We start from the raw sequence: 25,302 nt of genomic DNA, 5'->3' as shown, positions 1-25,302 counted from the left end.
CTCTAGCTGCCTTCACCATTTCATGGGAATACCCTCTAACATATAATTTCTCATATACTCGGTTGAATTCCTCTCTTAAATTATCATATTCTGAAGTATTATCTGCAATCCGTTTAAATTCCCCAACTGGCAGTGATTCAATAAGATGCATGCTAGATGCATGTAAAAAATTATTAACCGCTGTAATTATATATTAAGAATCCCAAAGATGCAAAATTTTTTATTATCCCAAAGGTGCACAAGGACTTGAGAAATCCACCTGGACGACCAATTGTGTCGGGTAAAGGTGCTTATTTACAAAATGTTGGCATATTTTTGGACTCGGTGTTAAAAAGTCATCTACCAAGGATACCCTCACATGTAAAGAACACCGGAGAAGTTTGTGATTATTTTAAAGGGGTTGTTTGGGAGGATGACTATTACTGGGTCAGTGTTGTGATTAAATCATTGTATACCTGTATCAGAACCAATTGGGGGCTAGAGGCAACAGGCAAGTTATTGGGTGAAGGACCACAAACCTCCTTTATTATTAGTTTGTTGGAATTTTGCCTTACACATAATTATTTTGAGTTTGAAAAGAGATTCTTTCTACAGAAGGATGGCACTGCGATGGGCGCTGCCTTTGCTCCATCATATGCCATTATTTTTATGGGTTATTTTGAAAACCTGTTTGTGTATTCTAAGAGTTTTTTCCATAATAAGGTGGTCAAATACAAAAGATTAATTGATGATCTTTTATTTTTGTGTAAGGGTGACCCCAAAGAATTTGAAGAGTTTATCTCTAACTTAAGGATCAATCCATGTGGGTTGGATTTCACTTTTATTCTAGGTGGAAATAGGATTCAATATTTGGATGTGGAATTTTATGATGGATCTGATGGAAGAATACAACATAGACCCTTTCATAAGATTACAGCGCTTAATAATTTTTTACATGCATCTAGCATGCATAGTTCCCATCATATTGAATCACTGCCAGTAGGGGAATTTAAACGGATTGCAGATAATACTTCAGAATATGATAATTTACGAGAGGAATTTAACAGAGTATATGAGAAATTATATGTTAGAGGGTATTCCCATGAAAGGGTGAAGGCAGCTAGAGACAAAGTGGAAAAAGATTTGGGGTTAATTCATCATGATGGAAGTTTTTTTTACAAATAGTAGGAGAATTTTGGAATATGAAGCAGGTGAAAAGGAAGATAAAATATTTTTGTGAATAGGTTTTCAGCTTTTTCTCCCATCTTAAGGAAATTGGTGATGGCATTGTGGCCAATCATTAGCAGGGATATAATGCCACTGATCATTTTGACTGTAATTCATTTGGGGTAATTTATGCCATTGGATGCAGTTGTCCAGTACAAAAGTGGTATTTGGGATAAACCAAATGTAAGGTCAAATTAAGAATCCTAGAACATCTAGGTGATATTAGAAATTCAAGGTTGGATAGTCCAGTGGCTAGTCATTTTCATGAGAAGCATGGAGGTTTGATTAAGGATTTAATTTTTAGTGTTATAGCCAAACCCTATGGGGTCGGGGGGACAAATAACAATTTTCAAAGGAGGTTATTAAATATGGAATCAAAGTATATTATTAATTTCAATACTCTCTATCCCAATGGTATGAATTTAGAAGTATGAAAAGAATTATGTATGTTTTAATAGAATTATTTAGGGTATAAATTAATCATGCAAGTAGTTGTATATGTAATAAAATATAGTATTAGGTATAAATGTGTTTTGAAAATGTGACTTTAAATTTTGACAAAATGTTAATTGAATTCAATTAAATACTTAATGTTGGGTGGTTCAAATAGGACTGTGTTTGTGAATGTAAATGATTCCATGTGAAGGCGAAGGCCGAGGTACAAGAATCAATAAAGCATTTTATTCATTTCCAGTCCATGCTGTTATTTCCGTTATTTGGTGGTTTTCAGTTTAAATTTTCCTTGTGGCTGTTTAGCAGTTTGTATCATTGTTTCTTGTATATCCTGGTTGGAAAAGAGAAAGTCTCCAACACAGGCTCCAGAATTTGAGTGAATACCTTCAAAGGTTCATAATTTCATAGGCACTTAGCAGACTATTGATCTACGAGGATCTAAAGAAGCCTAACCTGAGATGTCTGTTACTGAGAGTTTTGGATTGACTATAGTTGTTGTAATTAGGCTAGTCTACATTTGTATGTATTAGGAAAATTACTTTGTGGCTATTAACACTATGAGTTTGTCATCATCAACCCCCTTTCCCATTTTCCTACGTGGGGTCACAGTGTTGTGTCAATTACTTCCAGCCCTTTGGATTCACTGCCACTCACTTACCTTCACTGGCAGTCACGCCTGATTTCCGCTGATCTTCTCTTACGTAATCCATCCATTTCTTGGCTGAATGTCCTTAATCTTCTCTTGGCTTCTTCCTCTCTCTCCCCAGTTTTTTTCACCAAGTCATCCATTTGTTTCCTGCACATGAGACCAGACTACTTTAATCTGCTTTCCTTTACCTCTTCTGCAACTGGGACTTTTGCTCTAAAGTCATCATTTCTTCATCTGTGACACAGCGTGCATGCTACCACCCATTTCAGGCACTTCATCTCCATCACCTCAAGCTTCCTTAATTACTTTTTCTTCATTGTCCATGTTTCTGTGACACTGAGAAGCACTAGTCACAACACTAGTGTGTACACCTTACTTTTCAGCTGCTCTGACACATTGTCCCTGACTCTTCCTGGATGGAGGCTGCAGCAATGCCAAGTCTAACTTAGACCCCTTCATTCAGACTTCGCTGCTCCTCATCCATCCCTCCTAGATACTTGAAGTAGTTAACCTGTTCTACTATTTTCTCAGCTGCTTCTGATTTCCCCCATATGCTGCCATGATAGCAGTTTTGCCTGTACTCAATTTCATCCCATGTGCATTCAGTTTTGCATTTCATTCTCCTACCCTTTGATAAACTTCTTGTTCAGAGTGTACTTGTATTGCCACATTACCTGCATACAGCAGCTTTGTTGATCTGTCCTCTCTGTTCTATTTGTAGCCCATTACCAATATGAACAGCACTGAGCTCAGGACTGAACTGAATGCAAATGATGGCTTGTTCTTTGCCATTAATGACTGTTACTTTAACCTCCTTTGTTAGTTAGCCAATATTCCTTCTTAGCCTTGTCTGTCTTTTCTGTCTCACACCTCTTCCTGCCCTTCTCTCTTTTGATAATTTCCTGGACTTCTGCATTCCACCTCCAGCTTTTCTTATGTATATTATTTCCAGACAGGGCTTGGCCATATATCTGTTCTATAGACTTCAAACATGCTGTTTTGAGATGCAGACATGAATGTATCATAAATACATTAATGCAAGTGTGTGGAATTGTTGTATCATTGGGTAATGTAATTTTATTAATTTTGTGAAGAATGTTAATGATGCGGCTATTTAATATAAAGGTCAGATTAGAAGCAAGAGATACACATAGGAAAGGAGAGAGGTGATTATAGGCACTTCATCGATGTGTACATGGTGTTTAGGTTTGATAAGGAAATGACAATGTGCCAGGTTATTTGAAAAGGAAGCTGGGCTACCAGGCAGTATCACCAAATAATTTCAATTAGCTATATAACAAAGTAATACTGGAGAGGTTGGGATAGGGAATTAAGGGCATTATTTTTCTTTTTTGTGGGCTTCAGCTGTTTGGAAGAACAATCAACGGTTCTGGTTGTGCAAGTTACCAGCTAGATATATGAGGCCACTTCTGTCAGTACTGTGACAAGACTTCTAGTACAGTAATGCAGAAATTATAAAGGGCTACATTAACAAAATACTGAAATGTTAAAAAATTAAAAGAGGAACAGCATGGTAGGGGAAACAACAAACAAAGATAGCAGTCCAGCCCACAGCCTTAAAGGCTTTATTAAAACAATAAAAAACATAGCAGATTAGAGCTTTCGTCTCGGAACCCAATACTTCATCAGATGAAAAACCTAAACATTCCAGCTGCTTTTATACCACTGAATTGAATTATTTAATCAAACAACTGTAATTGAGTAACTATTACAATAAATTAATCCTTAAAAACATACACACTACTACTAAAAAACTTTGTGCCTTATGCTTGTAAATACTATACAGTGTATGCAACATCATGATCACCTGTTGTGTTATATAGTGCATCTTGCTGTTGCCTCATTCAACTGTATATAAAGTGGAGCTTTTCTCTCTGGGCCTCTGCTGAAAAGGAGATTTGCCCAAAGGGACCCTCCCAGTAAACAAAGGCAAATAAATAAATAATTAAGCAATAACTCAAGACTTTGTGTGGGTAATGCTGGGCTTGCTCATGGTTGGTGTGGTTTGATCATGACGGCAAAGTCCAAGTCATCAAACAAAGACAACTATGAGTAATTCCAGCATTACCCACATTCAGGAGTGGGTTATTGCTATTACACAATGACATTATTTAAGAAAGAAATTGCTTACCTTTCTTAAATAATGTATTTGTATACTGGCACTGTAGTGTTCCAATGCATTGTTCCTCAGTTCTTCTGCGTTTCCTAATGTGCTGCCCATGTGTATGGGACTTCTGTTCCCACACTTGCACAGTACATCAGTGCTGTCCATCAGAAGCAATGGAAAAACAAGAATCTCTGTTGATATTTTTTTATAAATGAGGCAAAACTGTGGACATTCTACACAATTCAGAGGTATAAGAGTCTGCCAAGAAAGGGCAAAAATACAAACAGGTATGTTTCTGTTTCTTTAGTTTTACAGGAAATTCCTGATTTTTTTCCTTGTATTTGGTCTGCCCTCAGTAGCATACATCAATTGAAAAGTCTGGTCACTGAATGGTACTTCAGAGGCTGGAGTTTTTTTCTATTGGTATATGCTTGATTTACAACAGGCACAATGGTGAGGCTGACCAATCAGCATGTACATTTTTTAATACTATTGAAAAATCATTGTATATTTCGGCATAACCTAGTGCTCCAAAGTGAATTACATTGGTGCCAAAACACAAAAGGTACAGTTCATGCAAAGTAAATGAAAATACAATGACTGACAATGCTGCCACCTGTAAACTATAATTTCAAACTAGGGCCTCTAGAAACTGTCAGCACTGGAACGGATCCATCAGTGCGGAAATTAAAAATAAGAAGGATTCCAAAGTGAAAGAAACAGCTAGCTGGAATCTATAATAGCTGCACAGAAAGGGTCAATGGTAATATACTAGTGCACCTCACTGAAATGAGTGGAAGATCTCACGTGATATATTATCCAGTATGTTCAATTAAGAAAACAACAGGTCAAGGCTGGACAGGATTAGAATTAAGGGATTTTAAAACTGATTGGCAGAGGGGCTATCTAACTGTTCTGGAAAACAAGCCTAAAAAACAAATGTGGATGAAAAGTGTATGAGAAATCCTACATGTTTTTCAGTAGTTTGCAAATAGTTAAAGTAGACCAAGGAAAATGGGTTGGTTTAATTATGGGGAAAGGTTAAATATGGGAGCTAACATTTGGATCAGGGCTATCAAGTATCAAGTGTGAACTGAAGATAACGACAGGCCTGCTAGGTCTTATGATGGGAGTAGTGTCAAGATAGTGGCATAATAAGCCTCCTTGCAGTGGGACCAACTAAGGTACTGGATTTAGTTTCATGAAAAATGGGGGAATATGACCTCATTTTTCCCATTTCTCTTTGATTTTTGTGTAAAAGTAGTCTCAGTGTACCCTGCAATGTTGAGATGATGAGTGACAAGGCCATTGCACATGGCATCAGTATGGCCAAAACCACAACCTCTCTCAGATGTTTCTTTGCTTCCCTCCCACTTTTTGTCTAAAACCAAATATTTTATAGACTTTTACTTTTTATTGTTCAAGGTCTAGTTAAATGCTTGAAAAGTGACGCCAAAAAGAGGGTTCAGACAGACTAAGGGCTGACACCAAAGATTTCTTCCAAGCACCTACCTGCTTGAGGTAGAAATCAAGAAAGGGTAACATTTTTGGAAAGTAAACAAACCACCTTCCTACCCTGACATGGGCTGTTTTGAACTCATTTGTTCCTACTTGATCTTTGTTATCATTTACCTCTATAATTCACAAACAAAGATTGTTTATGAGAACAAACACATTATGCTTACTTGATTACCCATTCTTACATAAACAAATTTCTAAATTAACAGTTGCTGGGGACAACCATTTCAACCCTTTAAGATGACTGACATTTAAAATTGCATAATGTCACCAATCTTGTGGAAACTAGAAAAAAAATCAAGAATAGGAAATGCATACGTGTGTGTGTGTGTGTGTGTGTGTGTGTGTGTATATATATATATGTGTATATATATATATATATATATATATATATATATATATATATATATATATATATATACACATATATATATATACATATATATATATATATATATATATATATATATATATACACACACATACACACAAATACACACAGAGTAAGAAGTAATACATACCACATGGTGGAAAAAAAGGAAAGGGAGAAAAACAATATAGTTTAGCTTTCTTACCTTTGAAAGTGAAGAAAGAAATATTTTCAGTAAACACTCATTAATTCTGTTCATTGTGGTTCAACATAATATAGCTATATTACAGGGCATCATTCCAGTAGATGTGCATTCACTATGTCCAGGTAGTGTCTATATTGGATGCTCAAACTTTCAAAAGTTTGAGTGTCATATGGTCGACAACATATGATCGAACTTTTGAAAGTTCGAACGTTTTAACAGAGATCTCCGTATAGTGCAGAATGGGAAGATTTCCCTTTTCTGCACTGTAGTGCGATCTCGGAGTTGGTACATTTAAAGAACAGGGGGAGTGTAGGGGGGCTTGTCCCCCTGCTTAAACATTCAGGTAGGTTATTTGTGTAGTTTTTTTTTTTTTTTTTGGATGTTCAAACTTTTAAAAGTTCAATCATATGTTGTCGACCATATGACACTCGAACTTTTAAAAGATCAAAGGCAAAGGCTTTTGACACAATACCTCACTCGGGTATTGTAGAAAAACTTACCAGCTTAAATGTAAACCCATATGTCACAAGATGGGTTGCAAACTGGCTTAAGGACAGGACCCACAGGGTTAGAGTTGCTGGCGCTATGTCAGACTCCAAGCCGGTCACAAGTGGTGTCCCACAGGGCTCGGTCCTTGGCCCCCTATTGTTCGGCATCTACTTCTCAGAAGTACAGGCCAACATGGGAGGACTTTGGCTGACAAAGTTTGCAGATGACTGCAAACTGGGCGCCATAGTGGAAAGTGCATCGGACACGGATATCCTTCAGAAGGGACTCACAGAAACAGATAGCTGGTGCCAGAGCCATGGCCTGAAGTTAAACGCCAAAAAATGTATAGTCATACCCTTCGGGAAAAACAAGGTAACCCCAAGCTACCATATAGGTGGCAATCCACTAAGCACAGAAGAGGTTATCAGGGACCTGGGGACCCAGGTTGACAGCGGCCTTTCTTTTGACACTCACGTTGCTAAAGTGGTTAGAAAGACCTTCTACATTGCCCACCTGATCATGAAGGGATTCACATCCAGATCTAGTGAGGTCATTGTTCCCCTGTACTCTTCACTTATCAGACCAATGATCAAGTACAATGCCCCATTCGGGATGTATCTCACCCGACATCTGCAGCAATTGGAAAGACCCCAAAAGTTCCTCACCAAAAGGATAAAGGGACTCCAAAATCTGTCATATGCTGCCAGATTGAAGAAACTCCAGCTCTATTCAGTCGCATACCGTCTGCTCAGAGGTGACATGTGCCTGACATACAAGGCCATGTCCAACCCGGAATTAATGGACATGCTCCACCTCAAAAATCCAAATCCACCAAAACCACTAGAGCAAGCGACTTAAACCTTAGCACGGATATAAATAGGACGTGCTGGAGGGATAGATTTATCACTCAGAGACTCCCTATGCTGTGGAATAAAATCCCGGTCCATGTGAGGCAGAGCACCTCGCTGGCTCTGTTCAAGAGAAATCTTGACCTGTGGATGGGAGATCGTAGGTTTACCCCGGGAATCATCTCTGTGTCACTGCTGGACAGAGGCACAACAAACTAATGGGCACAGTATTTTTTCATATAAGGGGTGGCGTAAGCCACAAAAATTTGGGCTAGGCTTATAAATGCCTTAGGGCAGATAGCCTAGTATAAACATATGAACCTATGAACCTATCAATCATATGATGTCGACCATATGACACTCAAACTTTTAAAAGTTTGATCATCCAATATAGACCCATCCAGGCATACCACAAGTGGTGAGCTATGGTAAAATGACTTTGGCACCATAGTGTGATGTGACAAAGGCAAAGGATTATAAAAATGTAGCTGGCTGTCAGCCAATGTCGCACTTCTGAGATGAGCCATCTTTCTAACTGCAGTGTTAGGATTATTTGGTCATTACTTGGTCATGGACATAGGGGCTACTGGTTCTTTCTGAGTTATGCTTGGTGAAGTCCCAGGCACTGTGACAAAAAAGCTTCACAATTATTTCAACATATTTATAAATATAATAGTTAACTGAGAAAAAAGTACTCACTCAACCAGACACAGACTAAAATATCAAAAAACAGTGGCAACAAAATGCTAAGTATTTATAACTGTATTTTATAAAAGGTAACTTGAATATGTTATCAGTGTCTATATTCCTGTTATTAAGCATTTCTGTGAAAAGGGAAAAGCACGGGCTAGAATATGAAAAGTCACATCAACTGTGCAATTCAAATTAATTTGTTTCTCATATTATTCAGAAACTTCATGGGTTCCTGATAAAAGCTTTAAAGATGAAATGCATTTTTTGCTGAAATAAGAAGAAAGGTTTGTAGGTACCTTTTGTACGTCAGCGTCATGCTTCTGCTGCATCTTAAGCTTCTCTTCATGAAATTTTGCCTCAAGCATCTTTGTCTTCATCTCAATCTACAGGAAGAAAACAGCTTTAAGAAAAAAAACTTAAGATTTTTAACCCCCAGAAGACACTACAATAGCATATATGCTTACCTCAAAATATTTTGAACTGTGGTTTCCAGTGTTACGAAACTATGGCATTCGGTATGCTGCTACTGTAACAATCTGTTTTTTCTCAGTTAAAACATGACTAATAAGCACAGATTTATGGGATGCATCAGTTAATAATAACATTCATATTTTGTCCACTTCTTCACTTTGCTTTCCTACCACTTGTAAATTGTAGGGATAAGGCAGTCAGAAAATAAACAAAACACAAGTATAATAACAGATATAATAAAGGGGCTACGGTAATTCAAGGAGTAAAACAGAAACTGGCTAGGTTTGAAATGGCCTGCAAGGCCAGCTAAACTAGAATAAGGTATGGTATTTTAAATTCAATAAAAAAAAAAAAACATTTTCCCAAAATCAGCAACAAATTATTTAGAAGTGGGTGCTCTGGGTGAAGTGAAAGAGGAAAAAGCCATCCAGAACACCACAAAGGGGGCTTTGCCTCATGCACCCCTTACTTAATAAAACCTTCCTCAATTTCGCACAACTTCAAGGCAAGTTGCAGACTTTCAAAAATGGTCCCTCTGTGAGCACAGACTACAACTGTACAGTAACTTAAAAGGTATATAATTTAGACATTTTGATTTTGAATTGCTTAATATAATCATATATTAAACATCAAGACTGCCTACTATAAAACTAAAAAGAGCAGTAAAGATACTACTGCACTCTCATAAGGCACAGTCAGCCCAATGCCCTGCAGCCACCAATGAACAGGAAGCACATACAGTAATGTGCAAAGAACTCAGTGATGGTCAATCTTCCAAGCTCCTTTCACATTACACACTGACTTATGCTCATGTAAATGTCATTATTATTTAAGTACGTAGGTCTACTTTGAAAACAACTTTAATTCAGTGACATGCATTAATGCATGCTTCTGCTGCAAGCTAACCTGACAAAGAAAGTCCAGCCACAAATTAATTAGATCCTCGGGTTTGCTCAAACTTTTACCATCGACAGTATCTCAGGCAAATCAGAACTGGGTTTTGGACATATGAATACCACTGATGCTAGTATCAGGTTTTCAGATTTGGGATTTAAATGAATGCCCATCACAAAATGCCTCTCAAAGGGCAATTATGATCATGATACTGACTGAAATCTAGTGCCCTCCTTAACCCTAGAACTGACTCTGTCAGAATGTTTGTGGATTTTTTTGATTGTTGCTGCAATACAGTATATGCCACTTATCCCAGGAGCACTACAGATATCTTTATGCAACCCATGAGAGACCCTCTAAGCTGTCCTCAGCTGCGAATAGCAATGGAACAGAAAAGAAATCCACATTGTCAAGCTTTTGTTCATAGCTGGATAGTGCACAAACAACCTGATTAATAAGGAGAGGACTCTGCTAAATATCGTCTCCTATAACACTGAGACTGAATGGGCGAAAAAACAGACTTACATATACTAAGTCCAAGGTTGTCATTTCTCAGAATATTTCCATTTCTTCCAGGTATAGTGGTTTCAAAGTTAATATATATATATAAGTTCGGGGGGTTGCCCTCCAGCAAAAAATAAAGTTTAAAGAAGAAGAAGAAGAGGAATGTTTAACATTTGCTCTTTTCCTACTGTTTTTTTTTTCCGTTCTTTTTCTTTTCCAGGATGTCGGCATATGTGAATAGTCTTTCATCCATTTTAGAACCAAGTTACTTAGTCTTTCATTTTACAAACTACAGCAGCACTGTGATCACATACCAGTTTGTCATCAGTGTATCAAGCACTCGTATAGGTTAAGGAACGTTCATGCAGATCAGTAATCAGCATGTTCTATGTGCTGCAAATGTACATTTTAAGTGTCATTTTCCTGATTTCCACTGCAAAGGGAGTCAGTGCCAAGCTACAAGAATCAGAGATTTTCAGGGCTGGCCACTCAGTGATGTAAACATTGTCTCTAGGTGATTCTGTCACATTGGTTATTGTAGGTGTGATACCTCGACCCCTATAAAACTGGGAGACAGTAGAATGACAATGACAGTTATGACTAACGGTAAATATGGGCTGAAAATAGATAACGATTCACTTAAAGAAAGCATTCTGAAAAGCAGTCCAAAGCTGGGCAGATACAAACGTGAAAGTTTTTTTTTCTTACCAACAAAAAAAACTACAACATTTCTGAGGTTACAGGGTACAGTCAGCAGATATGCCACATCAGTGGTAGGAATACTACCCTAAAGATGCTGCTATCTCCAACAAACCTCCCAGATTTCATATAGAAAGTTCACTGCAGCTACAGACACTGGATCCTACCCAGTTCGGCTACAGTTTAATCATTCTTTTGTCTTCTCTCTTTCTAGCTTACTCCCTAAAATTATAAACCATCTAGAACAAGCTAGGATTAGTGCAAAATAGAATCAAGTGCAGAAGAGAAGATATCCAAATAAATACTGAGCCAAAAACAAATGTATAAGGATATGGCCAGACAGCTGTAATGTTGGTTACATTAATGTATGACATGATATCGGCCATCAGTGAGAAATTGACTCAGCCAGCTAAGTAAAGGAACACTCCATCAAACTATCCCCTGTATACACTGTCAAATGATTTTTAGTTAGATTAAGAATTAGACATTTATGGATATCAAAAATGTAGTTGGATCCAAAACACAACCTTAAGGGACTACTCTTTGAAGTACTCTATAGCTGAAAGAGTAGCACCAAAGACTACTCAAAAAGAGGTGTCCATGAAATTAACACAAAAATCATTTGCTTTTAATGTCCCCAAAGTCAAGTGCTTGTGTATGTCTCATAGTAATTAATGGTTTACAGAAATGAATGCCCTTTTTCTATCAAAGAAAATGGCACGAGTTAACAATCTTTTCTTTTCACTCTGTATAATATCATACCAGTGACTGAGTACAATACCAAGTCAAGATCGAGAATGTGGCTAATCGATAAGTACCAATAAGCCATATTTTCAAATGTATTCAAGGACCTGATCACAGTTAATATCACAAAAGTTTTGGTGGTAGAACAAAGGCTGAAAATAAGCCAGTAATTTTGAGGGAAAGGATGAAAACATGCTCAAAAGCAGGAAGGACAATACCAGTGGTAAAGTGAAATAAAGTACATAGGGGTTCAGCAATGACCTGAATAGGAATCCAGAGGAAGACAAGATGCAGAGAAAGGTTTTGGGAGAATCCAAAGACTTACATTTTCTGCATGAGTTTGCAGAACATTTTTAGTATGCGACTCTGAAGTAGATGTGGACGCAGGACATGAAATAATATTCCACTCCAAATTAGAAGCCATACCTCCCTTTCTAACTTCAAACATGACCTGATACTGTGTCTCCATAACAACCCAATATGTACCTGCAACCACCCTACTTAACTCCTCCCTCTCCCTATACCCACTTTACCACTAAGTCTGATCTAGAAGACCTTTCCTATTTCTATAACTTACTGTATCTGCTCTCCTTTCTACACCCTCCCTCTAGATCACTACATCCCTCCTCTACTACCTTGTTCTTCTGCACCATCTCTTCCTCTGATCTGAGGCCTCTTGTACATACATGATTTTTTTTTTTTTTTACTCCTGCACTAGTTTCATCCTAAGATCTGAGGCCCCCTGCACATACACAATTTCTCCTTCTAGCCACTAATCTAATAATAACATATTATTTTCAAAATATTACCTGTAACCTTAATTCCCTTACTGCATACCTCTTGGATTTATTATCATTGTTTTTACAACCTTATTATTATAATTTTGTATATAGCTATGTTTAATTCCATGGAGTACATTTTTTTTTTCTTATCCATTGTATTCATGACATTGTTTTGCTCTGCATTATTGTAAATGTGTCTCTACTTGTATGTCTGTTTGGGGTTTTTCCCCTTAGGCCTCCACAGAAAAACAGAAAATTCTTACCCAGCTGTACCAACCCAGTAAACAAATGCAAAATAAATAAAAATAAATAAATATAAATAAATAATTAAGCTGGTTATTCAAGGAAGAAGGGTTGTATAAATAAAACGTCATCCTTTGCTGCATATCAAGAAAAGATGGTATGGTCATTAAAACATTGTTTTTGAAAGTGGTGTCAGGTTTCCAGAGTCATACATATTTCACAGGACAATTGTTATATCCTTTACGGTTTTCAAAAAACATTGGAGATATCTTGCATGTATAAATTGATTTACTCATGTATTTCTTTATGCAAATTAATTTAGCCAAATTACTGTATATCCTATACTATTTTCTAATTGTTTTGATGCCATCCCTTCTTCTGACCTGGACTTTGAGAGGCAAAGTTACTCAGTGACTTTTATCACATTTCAATCTACTAGTCTTGATGGGTAATATTTTCTTTTGCACAAGGGAGGATAGCTAGAAAAAATATTTTAAAGGCAGTTTTTGAGCTTGTTTGATTAGAAACCACTCCAGGTTACATTGTCAGGTTGCACTAAACGGTATCTTCTTTACTTTCTAGAAAGGATCTCCTATTTTTGTTTGCTTTCCCCCTCCCTACAGCATCAATCAGGTGTCATTAGTTCCTCTTCTCACTTACTGGGTCTACTGAACTGACATTAACCTCCCCAAGGTTCAACTCAGCCAATGTTCAAGGTGAGTCAGATGATCAAGGACTGTCGTGCAGTGTCATACTGATGCTGGGGAGTGTGCCCTAACCCCTTCCTCCCATGGTAGTCTTGCAATCTCCACAGTTGCTACCTTCAGGACATGCATACAAGCTTCTGCACATGCAGAACCTCCCAGGCAAAGGTATCCGCACTTGCTACAGAAAGGATTACCTTGATATAAAAACTGGCTCTATTTTGAGAGTTTTGGAATACCACAGAGTAAGTACAACAATATGATAATCAGTGAGTGGATAAAACCTCTAAGAAATGACATCTCCAGGGAACACTAGTTAGAGTCATACAATGTACAACCATCTGTATCTAGAACTGATATGGTATAGTCAAAATCTGCCTGTGCAGCTTCATGGAGGGACAGATGCCTGTGAAACTGGGCTTTGTTAGTGCAAGACCAATCTAAGTGAAGGGCAACCAGATGAATGATATTACTCCTGGAATTGTTTTGGTAGATGTCAAGGATAAGCTCCTTAAAGAGTTTTATTATGGGGTTTAAATCATGCAAATAAAGACTTTGGTGTGCTGCCCAAATAAAAGTTAGATCAGTAACCAGTACAGAACCTAGTCATCTTTTGAGCTGTTCTTCTTAATACATTTTGTCTCAGACTTGTTTTTGATTAAAATAAGAACTCCACCAATAACAGCAAGTTTAAGTCAACTGTCACAAGAGCTATGGCAGTTTTGGCAAAAAATTGGGAAATGCACATATCTGCTTTGAGTTACAATTCAGTTATTAAAGGAATAGCTCCTCACTATGTATGAGTGGAACTATTGATTATTAATGTTGCTTGTCAAGACAAGAGCAGTCCTATGCCCCTCGTACAGTTACCACAGGGAGTGTAAGGACTGAGTCACTGAGACAACTGGAACAGGGTTGAGTTTTTATCACCTATTAAAGTGATTTGCAATAGCTGGATGTTTACAAGCTGTAATTTTTTTTTTCTAAAATGCATAATTTTAGCAATTGAGGAGTGTGTGACTGCAGAACCTAATCATTAAACATGTTTGTGGCAGCCAAACTCCTTTTACTGACCAGTCACATCAGTTCACTTGTTGGCTACAGAGATCAAGTTATAGATCAAAGATTATTTTACGCTAGTGCTTCATTCATAGATATTCCAAGGATACTAAGTCTCATGACCATTTATGCCTTGATGGTACCCCCTCTCTCAGGCTGCACCGCATTTCTGCAGTAAAGCAATATTAGTCAACTGATGGAAGAGAAGTTTATTCCACAGGCTTGGGAGGTGTTGAGTTATAAAGCAGTCCTTCTGCAATGTTATATTTATCTGTTGGTGAAGATTTAGGTCCTTGGATCTAGCATTAATGAAGACACTGTACTTGGAGAGATATAAGGTGTTCACAATAACCGCTTCTCTGATGTTATGGTAGCTGTGACAGAGATCTCCGCTCAAAAGTCTACAAGACACTGAGTAAAGGGATAGAGATTCCATATTTTCTCGAGCGCACAGGGTCTTTGGACCTGTGTTCTATTTGGTTAGGCACCTTTGGGGTCTTTCTAATTATTTTATGTGTTTTGCAAAATGTATCACAAAGACGGCAAAGTACTTGATAATTGGTGTGATCAATGCTGAGTATAAGGAAGTAATTACCTCTTTAGACCTTGATGATATTTCTTTGGCAATTAGCTGTGGTAAATAAAATGATTTTCTGATAGCTCTTGTGACACAGTGGTTAAAAGATAGGGAGTTATTAGTTCAAGTTATCAGGTCCCAGACTATTTTCATTTTGCAGTAGAATGCTGTCTATCTATATAATATAATGAGGGGATAGGTTGCCCACCAAAAGTAATGATACTATGCTTTTTAGCATTTAGTTTGAGTCCATTTTTAGTACTCCAGGAGTTACCTGGTATAGTTCATTCTGGAGGATTTGGGTGTCAGAGGGTGACTTTTAACAGAATTCTCTGGTATGCACTTATCTGCAAACTTTGCTATCAAAAAGTCTTGGCTCTCTGCTTAGAGATGAGAAGTAAATGCCAAAAGAGAAAAATCACAGTACCAAGGGGGTACTGATGGTCACTTTTGTACTTTTTGAGGGACCTGCAACTTTCACTCTGTGGGTTCTGTCTTTCAGCCAGTTCATCCCTCTTACCACATATTGGTATTTTTAAAGCATAAAGCTTCTATCATCATTGGCCTTGACCAGATCAAGATATACCATGCGTACCAACCACATGGCCAGCTTCTACAGGTTTTGTAACCCTTTCAAAGAAGTTTACTAGATGCAATAGGCAGGATCTACCCTTCTCAAAGCCACACTGTTGGGTGGTGAAGTCTAACAAGATTCTTGATATTGTAGTTATGAGGTCAGTTATAATGTGTTTCATGGCTTTTCAGATGTATCTTGAAAGACTGACAGGTCTCTGGGTTAGTTGTAAGGCCACGCTTATAAAGGGGCACCACAGCCGCATACATCACTCATCAAAGACTAAACCACAGCTGAACACAAGTTGAGTGAGTCTGCAATGGCATGTTTAAGACATTAATTAAGCAACCAGGTATATTGTCAGGTCCCCTGGAGGAAATATTTTTGGTATTGGTTTTCTCTTTTAATAAATGGTCATTAAAGTTAATTCAGGAAATGAAGGATTAAGATATTTCAGGGATTTTGACAGAAGTCTTGGGGTGAAGGTGGCACTAAATTTGTTTGCAAGGATATTGGCAATGACTACTAGGCCAGAATAGGAGGTGTCATTAACAAGTGCAGAGCAAAGTAGGGTACTGTTTTTCAGTTTTCTAACATAGCTAAAGAAGTATTTATAATTACCTATGGCTTGAGAAGTAAACCTAAGTCCATGGTCTCCATTAGTAGACCTGATAATGTTTTACATTATTTTTGTAAAGCTTGTTTGGATCTACTATAGAATTTAAGAATTTTTTTTCTATTGCTGTACAGTTTATTTAAAATGATGGATCAACAGAATGGTCTGTTTTTTTTTTTCAATTTCCCATAATACTTTGTTCTGAAAGGGGTAGTAACCGTTTGAAATGTTTGGACATGCTTTAGTGAGTCCTGTAATATAGAGAGTGAATGGCCAAAAAACAGACGTGTACCAAGTCTGAGATTGCCATTTCTCAGAATATTCCCTTTTTTCTGAGGAAATGTGATCTTGAAGTTGGTATAAGTCTGGGGAGAGCTTGCATCCCGCAACTGGGGGTACATGGAGGGGCTTGCCCCCTTGCAAATAAAGAAGTTTAAAAGAATTTTATTTTATTTTATTTATTTTATTTTATTTTACATTTGTTAACCGGGCTGGTCTAGCTGGATACATATCCGTTTTCAGTAGAGGCCCGAGGAGAAAAGCTCCAATACAAAATGGAAGTACATATTTAAATTACAAGATTCAAAGTATTGTTACAAAAAAGAGAATATAGCTTACATATGCAGGAATGAAAATTTACATAGATGTTATATAAGACAAAAGGACAGACAGGAAGTTATACACAAAACATTGATTTCGTTAATGATACTGGAAAATAGACTGAAATCAGAGATTTTCCTTATTACTAAAAGGAAAGAGAGATTTTAGAGATCTGCAATTAGGGAAATGGGCTAGGGATATGGGACTAGAAGTTATGAGATATGTAGTTAGTCAGGTTCTCGACATGGGCATGTCCATTGTGTGGAGAGATATTCTTTAAGGTTAGATTTGAACTGATTGAGTGAAGTAGTAAGTCTAAACAAATGTAAATAAATAAATAAATAAATTCTACATGCAGTTAGAAAAATGAATAGAGCTAGCAGTCCCTATCAGAGAGATGTTCAAGATTCGGTCTTTTCTGAGATTTCTGTCTTGATGGCCGACACTTCATTAGGGAACTGATAGGGACTGCTAGCTCTATTCATTTTTGTAACTGCATGTAGAATTTATTTATTTATTTATTTACATTTGTTTACCAGGAAACGTGAGAGATGCAAATATACAGCCAAACTGGAGGCTATGCTCTCTCAACCCAAGGCTGGATCAGACAGTCAAGAGGAGAAGGGAAATACTTGCATCACACCACCAGTCTCACATTGACTCATTAAACCAGCACCGGCAAAAAAAACACATAAATACATGAAAACATACTCGGAGGCTGTAAATAAAAATCTGCAAAAGCAACAGAGACCTCCAAAGCAGACATCCAAGCAACCTCCACCCCCAACACATATAATGAAACACATACTTCACAAAACCAGTGTGCCACGCAATCACAGCCCTTAAGGCAAAATAACATACCCAACATACTAGTAATAGGTGACTCTATAGTCAGGCACACTGATGTCCCACTCACTAGGCTGAATAAGGAGAAGGTTACTGTTAGCTGCCTGTCGGGTGCCAGGATCCGACACATAACACAAGCACTCAGGTCACTCCAGAACAAGTACAAATACAACTCTGTCATTGTCCATGTTGGTGTGAATGACCTGAACTGTATCTCCCTGGACTACATGAAAAGAGACATGGAAGAGCTCTCTGATCTTGTAGCCCAGGCCGGTATGACCCTGACCCTGAGTAGCATCCTGCCCTCACCAAGAACGCAGTATAAAGAAAAAAATTATCAATTTCAACAATTGGCTAAGTTTCTGGTGTGATTCAAAGGGGATCCAGTGTCTGTCCGCCTGGGATGACATGCTTGACAAGCCACGCTGCTTCACTAGAGACGGCTTGCACCTGTCACCCTTAGGCATTCGAAGGCCAAGGCTCTTGCCACCCCCATAGTGCCTTTTTTTAGGCAAGGCTCAAAAGACAAACCCACCACCATAAATAGCACAAGTAACAAAAAACTGAGGGTGATGCTACTCAATGCCAGAAGTCTAAACTTCAAAATGCATGCACTCGAGGCACTCCTCAGTATGGAGAAAAATCGATATATGTGCAGTAACAGAAACCTAGTTTAAGGCTCCAGAGAGCACCCCAGCACTACCAGGCTACAACTCATACCACTACATTTCAGCCACAGAACCCGGACCAAAATACAAAAGGTGGGGGCGTGTCCATATTCATCAAGGATACCCACACCTCCAGGTTAGTGGCATAGACCAATGCTTCAGAGATCATCCACGTGCAACTAACAACGGGCAAAACTGCAATTCAAATTGTAGCTTGCTACAGATCACCCATCATATCCCAGAACGCCCATTCCACATTTCTGGAAACACTGGGAAATATAACGGTCCTAGCAAACACCCTAATATTGGGTGATTTCAATTACCCAAACATTAATTGGGAGAACTACTCAAGTACTAACTCCCTTGCCCAAATTTCCCAGGATTTATAAACTCAAATGCCCTGGATCAACTGGTCAACACTCCCACCAGAGGTGACAACATATTGGACCTGGTCATCATCAACATGGGTGACCGGTGCTCCACACCAGAGGTCATCCCCTCAATGGTTAGATCTGACCATAAACAAATCACTTTGGATATTCACATTCCGCCCCCACCCCCGGATAAGGAAACCACCGTGAAAAACTTTTCAAAAGCAAACTTCACGTTACTTAAGACCGAGGTGGAAAGTTTCCAAGCCCCCATGCTAAAGGATAACATTGTCCAAGCTGCAAAATCCTTTACTAATGCATTCTAAGGGCACCTACAAGAATGCATGGATCATGCTATCCCAAGCAAAACCAAGAGTCACTCCAAGAAAAGGAAACCAGTCTGGTAGACTCCTGCCAGAAATAAGCTATACAATAGAAGGAGGAAACTAGTACAGAAAAGAGTAAAATCCCAAGAAGGGAAGACATCCCTGATCAGTATCAGCAAGAAACTATGATCCCTCATAAAATCATCCAAGGCAAGTTTTGAAACAAAAATTGCCAAGGACTCCAAAGATAACCACAAGGCATTATTTAGCTATGTCAAGAATCTAACTGGCAATGCTCAGATCTGCTCAGTTAGTGCAGAATGGTACAAAATACACTGAAGTGACCGATATTGCCAACATCCTGGCAGACAGGTTCAGCGCAAACCTCACCCCCTCTCACCCCCAAAAGGGCCCATAACCATACCAGAAGAATGTAGAGCTCCTGAAATCACAGACACTCAGGTTAAAACAGCCCTCTCCAAAGCCAAAAACACAGCATCAATGGGACCGGATGGGTTCCAGGCTGCATCCTACACGAGCTCTAAGACAAACTAACCCCTCACCTAGACACACTGCTCAAACTCAGCCTCTCCACAGGTTACATACCCATAGAGTGGCACACAGCAACGGTTATTCCGCTCCACAAAGGTGGAGCCACAACAGACCCTTGGAACTATCGCCCTATAAGCCTGACTAGCTTGGTCTGCAAGGCTATGGAGCGCATCATCATGGAACTCATTAAAAGAGACATTAGGAACCTCTAAACACTGGATCTTACCCAGTTCGGCTTTGTTAAGGGCAGATCATGCCTCCTAAACCTGGTGGACCTTTTGAGACAGTTACCAAGGCTATAGACGAGGGAAAGGTGGTACACACAGCCTACCTAGGCCTTGCAAAGGCCTTTGACACCATTCCCCATGCTGGTATTATAGACAAGCTCATCAGCCTGAACATAAACCCCTACATCATAAGATGGGTTACCAACTGGCTCACAGACAGAACCCACATGGTAAGAGTTGCAGGAGCTAGGTCTGACTCTAAACCGGTTACAAGTGGTGTTCCCCAGGGCTCAGTCCTAGGACCCCTCCTGTTCGGCATATACTTCTCAGAGGTACAGGCAAGCACAGGAGGACTACGGCTGACCAAGTTCGCAGACGACTGCAAACTAGGGGCTATAACTGACTCTCCTGCTGATGCAGACATCCTCCAAAAGGGTCTCACTGAGACGGACACCTGGTGTCAAAATCATGGCCTCAAGCTAAATGCCAAAAAGTGCATAGTCATCCCCTTTGGAAAAAACAAAGTACCAACAAACTACCACATAGGTGGTAGTCTCTTAAATATGGAAGATGTAATAAGGGATCTGGGGACCCAAGTAGATAGCAAACTCTCATTTGATAATCAAATTCCCAAAGTGGTTAGAAAATCCTTCTACGTGACACACCTTATCACAAAAGGGTTCGCATCCAGATCAAAAGAGGTCATTGTGCCCCTCTACTCATCGGTCATCAGACCCATCATAGAGTACAATGCCCCATTTGGGGTGCGTCTTACAAGACACCTGCCAAAGCTGGAAAGACCACAGAATTACCTCACCAAGAGGATCGCTGGCCTCAAACAGATGCCCTATGCAGCTCAACTAAAGAAACTCCAGCTGTACTCAGTTGCATACCACCTACTCAGAGGTGATCTCTGCCTGTCATACAAGGCCATGTCCAACCCAGAACTGATCAACATGCCCCACCTAAAGAAAAGCTTAACCCCTCGAGCCACACGCTCTGGGGATCTAAACCTCACCACAACAATAAATAGGACGTGCTGGAGGGATATATTCCTGTCACAGAGACTTCCCATGCTTTGGAACAAGATTTCAATCTACATTAGGCAGAGCTCCTCGCTAACACTCTTCAAGAAAAACCTTGACGAGTGGATGGGAAACAGAAAGTTTACCCCGGGGATCACTTCAGTGGCTCTGCTGGACAGAGGCGCAGGGAACTAATCTAAGGGGTTGGCGAATTCCAACACATTCTGGCTAGGCTTATAAATGCCTTTGGGCAGATAGCCTAGTACCTACCTATGAACTGATGAAAAACCGACTGGCCCAGAAGCCCATTTTCAGCGGAGACCCGGGGAGAAAAGCTCCACAGAAATATAAGAAAAACAAAATAATTAAATAGTACAATAGTATACATATAGTAAAATGCAGAAAATAAATCATCTAGTTAGTCTATACAGAAGTATTCAATACAGTTTTGTAGTAGATACAGGTTCAAAAAAAAAAAACACAAGCATTTCAGTAAAGATTACTGTGAGAAAAATAAAATTAGTACTGTATACGTATTAAATAACAGTTATGAACAAATGAGATGTCCTTTTCTGTGTGTGTGTGTGTACATATACATATATATATATATATATATATATATATATATATATATATATATATAGATCTAGGTTTACTACAATTTGTGCGAATGACATTCTGTCAGCAGTTATGCTGCCAAAAATCAGAATGTCATGCACTACTGCATTTGCATAAGTGTGTTCGACTATATGTACGGAGATCGTTGTACAGTGGGGATTGGAAATTCATCCATATCCCCACTGTAGTGGAGTCTTGGAGTTGGAATATATTAGTAGCAGGGGAGCTTGCCCCCTGCAAAAACATATGTCGTATTGGAGTTTGATTTACATCAGCTCCTATATGGCTATCACATGACCTTTTTGGCGACAATGTCGACTCAAATGTGTCGATCATTTGGGGTGACATTGTGCATGTTCAAAAAGTTTGGTTTCAGTTTTACTTTTCGTTATTTTGAATGGCAAATGTTTTGCCATTCAAAATAACGATAGTAAACTATATATATATATATATATATATATATATATATATTTTTTTTTTTTTTAATTTATTTTTTTTAAGTAGTAATAACACTTAGGAGAGGAAGGAAATGAGGTAGGGAGTGGATAGTGTGTTGAGAGAGTTATTGATATCTTTTCAATCAGGTTTGGCGCAGGTGCAATGCCATGTTCAAATAGTAGTAGTTTGAAATTGGTAGATTCAGGTGTGTTTTGGAGGGTGTTGGGTACAGAGTTCCATAATATGGATATGTGATTTGAGAACAGGACTTTACCGTGAGTGTTGTTAGCTTTGTTTACTGTGAGAAAGTTTCTGTCTCTGCAGATCTTAAACTTCGTGGGCATGAGTAAGGAACAACAAGAGGGATGGGCAATTTTCAGGATGGAAGATGATAATGTGTGTGAAGATGATACTGTGTGTGAATTTAAGTTGGTAGAGATGGAGAAGGTTAGGTAGCTCGAGCCAATTTAATTCATGTAGAGCAATACAACACTGGGTATGGTGGGGAAAGTTGTCTGCGAAGCGGGCTATTTAGTTTTAGCAAGTTTCCAATTTGGTCAAGTCTGATCTTTTTAAGTTGGTAAAAGAGGGAGAAAGCATATAGGAGTGTAGAGAGGAGGAAATTTATGGATATAGCTAGTCAGGTATTGTCAGTGAGGAATGTCTAGGCTTCTTCCAAGTTTGACGTGAACTTTCTTAATTGTGATGGCTATGTGTTGGTCAAATATGAGTTTGTTGTTGATTGTCATGCCAAGGAGTTTTTTATGCTCAACTGGTTTGATGAATGTGTTGCTTGCAGAGAGAATGGTGAAAGGAGGGGTGGTCAGTGATTGTTTGCTACTCGTCAATAGCATTAACTGTGTCTTTTTGAGGTTGAGAATTAGTTGTGATTTAAAGAGATATGTTTACTTAGATATGCTCAACTGGTTGGATGAGTGTGTTGTTTTCTGAGAGAATAGTGAAATGAGGGGTGGTCGGTCATTGTTTGCTACTCGTAAATAGCATTAACTGTGTCTTTTTGAGGTTGAGATTTAGTTGTGATTTAAAGAGATATGTTTACTTAGATATGCTCAACTGGTTGGATGAGTGTGTTGTTTTCTGAGAGAATAGTGAAATGAGGGGTGGTCGGTCATTGTTTGTTACTCGTAAATAGCATTAACTGTGTCTTTTTGGGGTTGAAGATTAGTTGTGATTTACTTAGATATGTTTCTATATCATGAAAAGCTTGTTGGGCTACTATTTGCAGATCTGGTAAGTTATATACCTAGCTGATTAAAGTTGAATCGTCCACATACTGAACTACTTTAGCATGCATTGTGACTGAGGCTAGATCATTAGAGAAGATGGTGAAAAGAAGGGGCCCTTGTATAGATCCCTGGCAGACCCTGACTGAGACAGTCAGAAGTGGTGAGAGTTTGGATTTCCAGTGTACTGCTTGTTGTCTGTCAGAAAGATAGCTTAGGAACCAGAAGAGGGAAGTCTTTGATAGGTTTAGTGAGGCAAGAGTATTAATGATTTTCTGATGGGAGACAGCGTTGAATGCTTTTGACATGTCTAGGAAGATTGATGCTACTTGCTGGTTTGAATTTCTGACTTAGTTAATGGTGTTAGAGAAACTAATTAGGGCTATGGTGCTGTGTTTCAGTTTGAAACTGTGTTGGGAGGGAGAGAGAAGGTCATGAGATAGCAGGTATTATAGTAATTGAGTGTGTACACATTTTTCTAGAATTTTGACACGGGGGAAAGGATGGCTATGGGTCTATAATTGTTTAATTCTGTTGATGTTCCTCCTTTATGCAGAGGTATGACATAGGAAACTTTCCATAATTCTGGGACATATTGTTCTGTTACAGACGTATTTATCAGAATGGAGATAGGCAGCTATGGCATCCGCTGATAACGAGGTACTCGTTGGGGAGTTGATCAGCTGCTACGGAAAAAGGTATCAGTTTTTTCAGCATTCTTCTTATGGTGTTAGTTGGGACAGGTGTGAGGTCAAAATATTTGTTGTTAGTTTCCAAATTAGGTGGAAGAGACAGTGGGGTGGAATTGTTCCCTGCAACTAAGGAGAGGATGGTGTTTATAAAGTAGATGTTGATTTGTGAGGCAATACTCACACTTTGATTACTGGTTGTTGGTTCTGGAGTTGTGGCTTTATCTGGATGGAGGCGTGATTTAATTGCCTCCCACAACTTTTTGGGATTGTTTTCATATTTGTTTTGCATAGATGTATAATATTTTTTTGTCTAGTTTGAGGTGTCTTTTTGTTTAATTGCGAAGCTGTTGGTATGCTAACAGAGTTTTATTGTCTTTTGTTTTCTGGTATTAAAACCAGGTTTTGTTCCTTAGTTTTTGAAGTCTAATGGTTTCTTTTGATATCCAGGGCAATCTCTTATTTTTAATATGACATGCACAAATTGGTGCTAAGCTATTTAGAATAACAAAAAATGTGTCATCGAAGTATGTTTTGTCCTGCTCAAGTTGGAGATGATGGAGTGGTGCCCAGTTACATTTATTAAGTAGGTCTAAAAATGCTTTGTTGTAAAAGTTGTTGATATTTTGTATGACTGTGCAAACTATGGTTCTGGATGGGTTGAGCTGATGACAGATTAAGTAGGTAGGTCTATGGCCACTTAAATTATTTGGAAGGCTTCAAGAGAGAGATAGTTGTGTGTGGTACTGTTAATGAGTGACTAGCCAAAGATAGATTCCCTTTTGCTATGTTCATCTATTTGAGTGGGAAGCTGGATTGTTTGGGCGAAACCATGTAGATTTATGCAAGTGGAGGGGTTATTACTAGTGCAAGTGTTCCAGTCTAAGTTGAAGTTGCCGGAAATAATGGTTTCATTGGTGTAGGTTGAGGCTGTCCAGGCTACAAGTTCTTCAGTAGCAGTGGGAGTATTGTTGAAGGTGTGTAAGTGGTTATTATGGTAATATTTTTTCTTTGGGTTGATTATGAGCCTTGTTACTAGGACTTCAAAGTTGTTATCATAAGGGTATTTGATGGATACGTAGTCTATGTTTAGGTTATCCTTGTAAAAGATTGCAACCCTGCCTCCCTTCTTTCTGATTCTGTCTAACCTGTGTATGCAATAACCTTGTGAGAGTACATTTATGTCTCTTTTATGGGGTTTTAGCTAAGTTTCTGTTGCTATAAGAATGTCCGGTGAGTATTATGCAATGACTGCATGAAAGTCTGTGATTG

At 38.6% G+C, this 25,302-nt stretch overlaps 1 protein-coding gene across 2 annotated transcripts in view; it reads right to left on the bottom strand.

Moving 5' to 3' along the window:
* CEP112 (centrosomal protein 112) overlaps positions 1–25,302 on the bottom strand; it is a 3,283,222-nt gene that overhangs the window by 2,502,128 nt on the left and 755,792 nt on the right. For both annotated transcript variants that reach the window (XM_044085107.1, XM_044085108.1), the window contains exon 9: positions 8,856–8,942. In XM_044085107.1, coding sequence (XP_043941042.1) covers positions 8,856–8,942 — 87 coding nt within the window. The remainder of the gene's footprint in view (positions 1–8,855; positions 8,943–25,302) is intronic.

Source organism: Protopterus annectens, chromosome 10.part0 (assembly GCF_019279795.1).
Source record: "Protopterus annectens isolate FY-2018-M chromosome 10.part0, PAN1.0, whole genome shotgun sequence".
Lineage (NCBI taxonomy): Eukaryota > Metazoa > Chordata > Ceratodontiformes > Protopteridae > Protopterus > Protopterus annectens.
This window is presented reverse-complemented; position numbering and strand designations above follow the sequence as displayed.